General features: G+C 38.8%; 1 protein-coding gene across 1 annotated transcript; it reads right to left on the bottom strand.

Annotated features, from left to right (window-relative positions):
• Nucleotides 1–1610: 1610 nt before the first annotated feature.
• LOC306887857 (stonustoxin subunit alpha-like) lies at nt 1611–3518 on the bottom strand (the record flags this gene model as incomplete). Its single annotated transcript, XM_079445858.1, has 4 exons — nt 1611–2969; nt 3063–3110; nt 3251–3410; nt 3462–3518. The coding sequence occupies 4 exons, from the start codon at nt 3516–3518 to the stop codon at nt 2386–2388; spliced, it is 849 nt and encodes a 282-aa protein (XP_079301984.1). The 3' UTR covers nt 1611–2385.
• Between the last annotated feature and the right edge of the window lie 7254 nt (nt 3519–10772).

The following is a 10772-nucleotide window of genomic DNA, read 5'->3' as shown; positions in this document are numbered from 1 at the left end:
GAAGTCTGATGCCATGGGTATCTCGTTCCCCAAAGCGTCTCCTGACGCAGCTCGAGTTCCTGAAGAGGAACGTCTTAGGTTACGTATGTAACACCAGTTCCTCGAAGGAACGAGACGCTGCGTCGCGAGGCCACATTTCCGGCATCCCTGCCAGCGCTTGCTTCATTCTAGAAGCTGACGCCGGTTTCACCGTACGTGCTTTTATAGCAGCTGGTCATTACGTCACCTTGCCCATGATGTCCCTCCCATCCATTGGACAGATTTAATTGGTATTCAGAGCCGGTTACGCTGTAGGCGTTCCCCAAAGCGTCTCCTGACACAGCGTCTCGTTCCTTCGAGGAACTGGGGTTACATGCGTAACCTAAGACGTTTTCTGTATCTGAATACAAAAATTTTCATATTTTTTTAAAAGGTGCCATAGAATGGAAAACTGTATTTACTTTGGCATAGTTGAATAAGAGTTCTGTACATCGAAATGACATACCGTGAGCCTCAAACACCATTGTTTCCTCCTTATTTAAGTCTCGTGAATAAAAAAGACCACTGAAAAATAGGCGAATCAGAACATATTGTGTAACAGTCGGGATCACTAATAGTTACGCCCCCAACATTTGCATAAACCCGCCCATGTTCTAGTCCAGCCGAACCATCAGAAGTTCTGCAGGTATTATGAGGAACGCTCAAGGATAATAGCGAAAATGGCAGATCATGGAAATAAATGTTATGTTCCAGGCTGTGCAGGAGGTGTGAAGTACTGGGATGGGTTGGTGTCTGTATTCAGAAAGTCACGGAAAGCAAATAACACGTTCTAATAAAATAACGCGAGCCACTAAAGGGACATGGTTAGCTGCTAGTGGTAGCCTGTTACATTGCAGTACATAAGTAATTTCACTTACCACATAAACAGAGTAAGGAGAGATGACTGAAGATGATGGCGAATGATTTACAGATCCTGAGCACCACTGACAAGCATCTGATCTTGTAAAATGTGTGGTAAGTACTGCTGCTCCATAGTATAAACAGAGTTCGTGTGATCGCGAATCTCGAAAGTGAAAATAAAATGCGATCGTGCATTTGAAAGCAGTTTCAGTGCCCTGCATATTAATACCAGCTCCCTGATGCCTGCATTTTATATACAGTATAATTACCAGAAAATATAACTCTGAGAGAAAGCATTGAAATATATATTTTTACCCTGTGTTTCCTTCCTGTGAGCTACTGAAATGAGCCGCACTGTGAAACAGCCAATCAGAGCAGAGCTCAACATTCCAAATAAGCCAATAACAAGCCATTTCATTCTAGGGAGAAATCCTAGGGTTGTAAATGCTCATGTAAAACCATTTCTGGAGATTTTTTGCTCTTAAATAAGCCACATACCTTCAATGTAAATATCAGAGAACAATTTAAAATATTGTATCAATGCATTCTATGGCACCTTTAATAAAAATCAGAATTTTTGTCTTGGAACTTAACAAAAACAACAATAAAAAAAAGCAGCAACAATAATAACAACAACAACGATAAGACGAAGAATAAGAATAAGAGCAAACATTTTGGTCATAACTTGGTCAGTGGCCCTTGGCTTTAAAAATTATCACAGAAAATTTTATGAAGTGTAGTATTATTTAAATTTAATCTTTGAAATGGCAAGTCAAAACAGAATGCAACATTATAATTTCAAAATTAAGCAAATCAGTCAACTGCATTAAACGGCACTTAATTATAATTTGATTATATTGTATATTATTATTCTCAGTACAAATAATCTTAGAATCCTTACAGAGAGAGAGAGAGAGAGAGAGAGAGAGAGATCATTTAACCATTATCATGTAATATTTATTTGGTTTACCATTGATCATTTGGTTTACCATCATTTTATTAATATGCTGTCATGCAAATGTATTAAATAAAAGGTATTTTATTTTTTATTAAAATCTTCGGTATCCGTGTGATGCTTTGTGTGAGAAACAGATCCAAATTCAAACCATTCATCTTGAGGGGCTACTGGCAATGTGCTTCGATGCTCTGTAACTAAAATATTTCACAAATTAAGTAATGGCGATTATAGTAATACACAATGAAATAATATCAAATATAAGATTCTGTACTGGGTCTGGAGAATATAAGGCTCAGGTGTGGCTCATATTTGATGGTTTCTTGTTTACTTAAGGCTGAGAATTGGTACCAATAATAAAACCTGTTTTGGGCCAGTTCAGGGCCAGTTAAGGGTGATTAACTGGCTGAGATTCGGGCCGGTTATGGCCCATGTGTAGTCCTTGTCTTAAATCCAGTTCTGGTCCACTTCAGGGCCGTCATTCTTTGCGGTACTTGGGCCGATTGTGTGGCCGGGAGCTGGGCCAGAAAAGATTTGCTATGGGGGAGCTGTTATTGATTCATCATACAGCTCAAAGCATTATGGGTAGAATCGTTCGTCAATCTATTCTGATTCACCAACAGTTTCACTGATGATTCATTATTAACCCAAAACCCAGGATACAGCGGCTGAGTGAATGTGGTCTGGACTGTGTGGATGAGGCTCATTGTGTCAGAGACGCTGTAGAAGGACAGAGTTCCTGCTCTGTGATCCACAAACACTCCTATTCTACTGATGATGGACTCTACAGGGAGATCAGTCACTATTTTATTGTGTCTGAATGAGGAACTGGAGGGAGTGCAGAACAAACTCCAGGACTGATCATTAGATCCAAACATACACTCAACACCTCCCTTCCTCCTGATGCTCTCATATGACACTGATATACGCACACCATTATCTCCACTCCACTCCAGCTCCCAGTAACAGCGTCCACACACACTCTCTCTGCACAACACTTGAGGATACACATCAAATCTGTCTGGATGATCAGGACACGTCTGGACTGTTTTAGTGGCAGTAATCACTTTGTTGCTTTCAGACAGATGGAGGTATTTATTCACTGTGTTCAGATCCGGAGTGAGCTGATGGGAATCTGATGGAGATAAAACATGTCAGAATCAGGAATTATGAATCTGTTTGATCTTTTCATGTAGCTGAACTTTACAGAACATGCTTGTTTTCTTACATCGTAGAAAGTCGTTCCTGGTCCAGAGAACAATGTAGGTCAATGTGACTGTGGAAATCAACAGACATGATCAGTGTTATTCTCATGATCCTGCATTCATTCCTAACACATTTCTAATGTGATGTTCTCCATGATATGAGATGATGATGGACTCGTTTCTGAGAGCAGATGAATCTCCAGGACTTTACCTCTGTCTGAGATCTTCTTGAGCTCATCTTTGCAGAAATTCTCCAGTTTGTCTCTCAGCTGACGGACAGATTCTCTCAAGTCATCAAAAGAGATGAGAGAAATGAAGGGGTCATCATTTCCATCTGTAGATTCAGAAGTTGCTGAGAGAGACTGGAAACTCTACAGAAAATAAAAATCAAAACTCATCAGCTCCACATTTTACCCAATAACCTGCAGCAACATCAGATTTGTGTGGCTCTTGTTGACTTGACTGATCTTCAGTAACATCTGCTAAGGACATAAATGTCCATCTAACAGCTCAAGCACATCAATGGAGTCTCATTGTAGGGTTGAGTAGATTTGCTCAGGAAAAGCAGCTCATAGGCTACAATTAGACTGGTCATCATTTATAACTTAACAATGACCCTTAAGACACACTCAGGTTTGGTTTGGTTTCAATACACTAAAGCATTGCTAATGTACAGATTCAATTCATGTTTGGGGTCTTCGTGATCATCAATGTGTTACAGGCCAATAAAAATCAGTTTACTCAGAATCTGTACCATCAATTTCACTGATTTCACCATGATGTAATAAATCAGAATTAAAAATGAGTTAGATGCTGAAATGAAAAGTTTTGAACTGTTGGTGGTGCTAGTGGTGTTTGGCAGCTAAATATATCTTCTAGAAGAAAGAGCTGAGAGAAATGATTCTTAAGAGATTTCTAGAACTGAAAGCCATTTGTAAGCAGCGTCTCTTACGAAAGAAGATGATCAGATGAGTCTGACTGATGATTATATAATAAGACACTCATGAAATGTTTCTCTGTGAGTGTCGTGTCACAACAGGATCTGCTCAAGTCCACTATGATCCTGTTCTTCTAGATCTGTGTTACCTGCAGGAACTGGATGTGATCCTGTGTGTGTGAAAGCTGCTCCAGCTCAGCGTCTCTCCTCCTCAGATCATTGATCTCTTGCTCCAGTCGCTCCAGTCGTCCTTCAGCTGGACAAACTGCTTGCTTTTCCTGATCTCTGATCAGCCGTATCAGCTCAGAGTGGCTTCTCATAATGGAGCGCATGAGCTCAGTAAAGATCCTCTCACTGTCCTCCACTGCTGTCTGTGCAGAGCGCTGTTAGGACACACAGTGATTCAGGATTCAGTGAGTCTGAACTGAGACTGAGATAAACTTCTCTTCTTCTCCAGACTCACCTTCTGAGACTCCACAGCCTCTCTCAGCTGCTGGAGATCTTTCTCTCTCTGCTGGATTCTCTGCTGGAACGTCTTCTGCATCTCCTTCAGGTGGTGCTGGAGGACAAACAGAAGATTGTAAGTGTCTCAGACGTGAAATGATCTCCCCATGAAATCAAAGTCCAGGAACTCTCAAAAAACAGATGCCATGCAACAAAACAATAAAACTAATCTGGAGAAGAGATCTCCAAAGACAGCAAATGACACCGCCTTGCCCAAACCTCTCTCCTTGCTCATTTATGACCCTTTTCTCCCCTCTCCCCCAGCAGGCTTCACTGAAAATTCACAAGAATATGTATATACTACATATGATGTATCTTGTGAATCTGTTGTTTTTCCCCTTCATGTTTAGTATCATTCTAAAGGTCTCTGTGCGTTTGGTAAAATGGTCTCACATTTCGCAAATTTCACAGCAGTCACTTATAATATGAGAAAGATTGAACACTTGTGTTCTGCTGATGAGGAGTGTGTCTCCATCTGTGTCTGTGAGAATGTTTTCCTTTCTCCAACCAGGTGTGCCCTCTCGTCGTGAGATCCTAACAAACCAAAAAGTTTTTTATATTTTTACAACTGATTTGAAGATTTCTTTGTTCTGGTCTGGTTATAAAAGCGAAGCGGCATTAAAGTCATTTGGAATTTTGTAACTGTCACGAATACGGTCTATGAACTTCCGTTCACTCACCACCAGAGGTCACCCACTCTCCATATTGACTCTCACACTACACAGACTGCTACACTTACACTGGACTTCAGTTCCCACAATCCATTTCACTCTGATTACGCACAAGGCTGCAGCCAATCACACTCTCTACATAAGCCATGGACTTCCTCTCTCTCACTGCTAAGTATTGTTTGCGCATATCGCTACGTTAGTGATAGCAACGTTACAGAGCACTCTCCTAGTTTTGTCTTAAATTCCTAGTTATAGTCTTAGTCTAATTTCATCGTATTGTCTCGTTGCCTGATTTCCTGTTTGTTTTTGATTCTCTTGCCTTGTCGTTTGGACTCTGTTTGCACCTTGCCTAGACGACTGCTTATGTTATCGGATTACCTCTCTTGTCAAGCCCTCTGCATACTGTTCCCCGATAGAAGACCCACGCCAGCCCTAGGATTATTCTTTGCCTTGCCTGAGATGTACCGGTGTTATCTGACCCTTGCCTGTTTCTTGACCACGCTTCTGTAATAAAGCTTTGCACATGGATCCGTACGTCTCATGCTCTGTTCAATCCATAACAGTAACCAGAACACCCCACACAGGGCATGTGAGTCTCTGCACTAGATCTCTCACGGGCCACTGTGTATCTCTCTACTGTCAGGTATGCATCGCTTATTCATATTTGAGCAACTGATGTTATGCATTTATCTGAACTGGAACTGAACCTTATTCTGGGTTGTATTCTAATTGTTTAATTATTTAATTGGCATGATACATTTTATCTGACATCTAAAATGTTTATTTTTGATATATTGTCTAAAATGTATTTCGATATCCTCTGAAATCATTATTTCTAGTAGATTAAACTACAGTCTGATGTTTCTGCAAATCTGTTTCCAGGATGGATCATACCGAGGTACCAATGACTGGAGCATAGGGCACATCATTCGGAACCTTCTGGTTTCTGTCTATCACTGACTTCACAAGTTGCAACTGTGTTACTAAAGGAAACCACACTTTTTGTACGAGTGAGCATGTGGCAGATGTGCTTGAAGGTATAGTTCAGATCAGAAGATCAGAACTGGCAGATCTGTGTCCGTGAGTTCACTAATGGCCGAATGAATTTCCATGCGATACCGGGTCCTTGATAAACGAAGAATTGAAAGTATGGGATATTCAAAATAATCTAATAACAAAATTGATACATAATCGATATTTGTGATCCGTTTTAATTGAAGCTCCAGACATAGTTTGGGAGGAGCTAATCAGTCAGGCCTGTAAATTATCATTACGAGCCTATATAAGTAGCACTTAATGGACCACCCCAGCGCCAATTCTTTCCGGCAACAGCATCCCAACATGACAAACTCCATGTAATTTCCTCATTATCTTCAGCTGGCATGTTCCTGTGACAATGCAGCACAGTATCCGTCAGCAGATTTTGCTGACATGCATGTCTTTTTATTGTTGTTAGCATAACTGTTGCAAATAAACATACATATTCTATATTTTTTTAAATGTGCTATATAATATATGAAAAACTAATTTGTATATATACAGTCAGGTCCATAAATATTGGGACATCGACACAATTCTAACATTTCTGGCTCTATACACCACCACAATGGATTTCAAATGAAACGAACAAGATGTGCTTTAACTGCAGACTGTCAGCTTTAATTTGAGGGTATTTACATCCAAATCAGGTGAACGGTGTAGGAATTATAACAGTTTGCATATGTGCCTCCCACTTGTTAAGGGACCAAAAGTAATGGGACAATTGGCTTCTCAGCTGTTCCATGGCCAGGTGTGTGTTATTCCCTCATTATCCCAATTACAATGAGCAGATAAAAGGTCCAGAGTTCATTTCAAGTATTTGCATTTGGAATCTGTTGCTGTCAACTGTCAAGATGAGATCCAAAGAGCTGTCACTATCAGTGAAGCAAGCCATCATTAGGCTGAAAAAACAAAACAAACCCATCAGAGAGATAGCAAAAACATTAGGCGTGGCCAAAACAACTGTTTGGAACATTCTTAAAAAGAAGGAACGCACCGGTGAGCTCAGCAACACCAAAAGACCCGGAAGACCACGGAAAACAACTGTGGTGGATGACCGAAGAATTCTTTCCCTGGTGAAGAAAACACCCTTCACAACAGTTGGCCAGATCAAGAAAACTCTCCAGGAGGTAGGTGTATGTGTGTCAAAGTCAACAATCAAGAGAAGACTTCACCAGAGTGAATACAGAGGGTTCACCACAAGATGTAAACCATTGGTGAGCCTCAAAAACAGGAAGGCCAGATTAGAGTTTGCCAAACGACATCTAAAAAAGCCTTCACAGTTCTGGAACAACATCCTATGGACAGATGAGACCAAGATCAACTTGTACCAGAGTGATGGGAAGAGAAGAGTATGGAGAAGGAAAGGAACTGCTCATGATCCTAAGCATACCCCCTCATCAGTGAAGCATGGTGGTGGTAGTGTCATGGCGTGGGCATGTATGGCTGCCAGTGGAACTGCTTCTCTTGTATTTATTGATGATGTGACTGCTGACAAAAGCAGCAGGATGAATTCTGAAGTGTTTCGGGCAATATTATCTGCTCATATTCAGCCAAATGCTTCAGAACTCACTGGACGGCGCTTCAAAGTGCAGGGAAAACTGAAGGGAAAATGCCCCAAGAACAAGCAGGAACTGAAGACGGTTGCAGTAGAGGCCTGGCAGAGCATCACCAGGGATGAAACCCAGCGTCTGGTGATGTCTATGCGTTCCAGACTTCAGGCTGTAATTGACTGCAAAGGATTTGCAACCAAGTATTAAAAAGTGAAAGTTTGATTTATTATTATTATTCTGTCCCATTACTTTTGGTCCCTTAACAAGTGGGAGGCACATATGCAAACTGTTGTAATTCCTACACCGTTCACCTGATTTGGATGTAAATACCCTCAAATTAAAGCTGACAGTCTGCAGTTAAAGCACATCTTGTTCGTTTCATTTGAAATCCATTGTGGTAGTGTATAGCGCCAAAAATGTTAGAATTTTGTCGATGTCCCAATATTTATGGACCTGACTGTATAAATGTATCCCACCTGACGATAATGAGGAAATTGCGTCGCTCCCTTTGCCAAGTGCATTACAAAAGCTACATAATGGCACACACACACTTTACTGTATATATACTTGGCTAACTGAACTTTGGATTGTGGAGGAATTGCTCTGTGTTTGCTGGTGACCGGTCTGTTTTCACCTTATGTGAAGCTTTTTGCTCTTGTTTCATGTGGATTACGATTTTGGATTACTTTATTAAAGATCCAAGTGCAGCATTTAATAGAGTCTGCGAGCGTTTCGTGACAATTGGTTGGATTACTGTTGTTTTTCAAATGACGTTTTCAACACTGAATAATTAAGTCATCAATTCTGCTTGGGTGTGTGCAGCAAATATGACGTCATCGCAGTGTTGGTGGAAGTTCTCTATGAGTGTGCGCAACCTCATTTCGCATGGCGGTGTGCACAGAATTTTTTGTAACTTTCCACGCAGCTCCACTTCCGAAGATGCACGACTTCAAAGCGACTCCAGCTGAACATGCACAACTTTTTTTTTTTTGCGTAGTTTATCCTTTTTGACTGAAGTTCATTTTATTTTTAGTGTATAAAAATACAAATAGAATTCATGAACTTGAACTTGATTGAGATACTATTTGCTTAAAGTTGTCTTGTGTTTGATGTGAAATAAACACAAAAGATTAAGATTATTTTAATCAGTTTTTACATAAAGAAATTATTAATTCATCAACTCATTCATCACACAAGAAGTCTTGTACCAGCAAATGACTTCTTCTCACCAGGGATCAGTGTTGCCAACTGCCTTCAATTGAAAGTAGCTAAAACTGGTAGTTAAAAGAACACACATAAGTGCAAATTAAATGTTATTTTCAACACTTAAATACATTGTATATGTAATTAACTTCAAATTTGTCACATTTTAAAGTGATATTAAATGCAATAAGTTTAAATTTGTAGTGTTTTTTTTAAACCACTTAAGTGGTACTTTTTAGTACATCTTTATATGTACTTTAATAATTGTTTCTAGTGTCTTTAAAATATGGTTAAAGTGTACTACTAATGTACTGACAAGCAATTAATGTCAACTAAAATATACTTAAATGTCATTTCAATGTTGTATATCTCTGGCAATGAAGTTGAAATTTAGTATAGGCTATTTAAAAATTTTTTTAAAAAAAATAAAAATCTCTTAATTACCTAGTTACAACCAACACAAACACAAAATGAAAACCCATTACATTTATTGACAAAATAACATCTAAAAAAAATATACAAAAATGCTTTTTGCTTATGCACAAGAAAAACCAAACACTATACACAGCTGCAACACTTTAACTCACTTATTAGAGTCTGGAGTACTATGCAAAATCACTTACATACATAAAACAAAAGTACCTAATCTCCCCATCATAGAAAACATCATTTTGTATTATGTATAAGCCTGTTTTCTCATTGGGGACCTAAAAATGTCCACAAGGTCAAAATTTACTGGCATTACTTTCCTTGTGGAGTCATTTGCTCTCTATAATGTATAGCATTACTAACACACAAATTTAAAGTGCACTTAAGTATGTTAAGACCTATTGTCATTAAAGTGTACTCTCTTTAAGTACACGTAAGTGGCCTTTAATTTAGATTATATTATATTATCTGCAAGTGCACTTTTTAAAAAGTATACTATTAATAATTGAAGTACACAAATAGTACACTTTTACTGCAATTAAGCACACTTCTTTTTCACAAGGGCTTACTCATTGTCTGTGGTTCTGTAACGAGATACAGAGGTTTTGTTGGAATAGAACTGAATAAAATTTTGGGTGTTTCTTTGGTTACAGATCCAGTGTCTTATCCACTGGGAGTGTCTCCCAGTCTTTCATAAAATTTGGGAACCTTTTCTGACATATGTTGATCTTGACATTGCTTCCATTCTGACAAGAGGATTTATCTAAGCGTGTCATGGCTGATTTTGTTAGTTGTACTATAAGCTTTACTCATTGTCAGAACTTCAATATTCTTTTATTTCCCCCCGAGTTACTGAATTCCCATGTAAATGGACATACATGTAACCCTTGCTTTTTGTGTGTGAGAGGTTTTTTGTTGTTGTTGTTTACCTGTTGTTGTCATTGTTTTTGTATTTTGGAAGGATGTTATTTCTTTATAAAGTGAAAATTAATAAAATATATATATATATATATATATATATATATATATTCCTAAAAAAGAAATACAGCCTAAATTTAATGATCACTTGAAATTGAAATCAGATTAAACACGGAGCTTGACTAAAATTTTAACAAAATCCTGATAAATTAAGTGAACTTTGCAGAAACGCAATTAAAAGACTTACACACATTATACCTTCGCCTACCCATTGATTTCTGTTGTTGGGCCAGTTTGGGGATTCCTTACAGAAACTGAAACTGACAGACATAGAGCTTCACACTGACAGTGTTTCTGCTGTAGCAGAGCTTGTATTTTGCCTGATGAAAGTATATATTTTTCAAAGAACAGATGAATTGATCACTCCATTATTTGTGCAGTGTGAATGCTGTAAGCTCTAAATATGGTGAAACGAGTGTC

The sequence above is a fragment of the Barbus barbus genome, assembly GCF_936440315.1.
Source record: "Barbus barbus genome assembly, chromosome: 21".
Classification (NCBI taxonomy): domain Eukaryota; kingdom Metazoa; phylum Chordata; class Actinopteri; order Cypriniformes; family Cyprinidae; genus Barbus; species Barbus barbus.
Note: the sequence above shows the minus strand (reverse complement) of the source record. Positions and strands in the feature narration are given on the sequence as shown.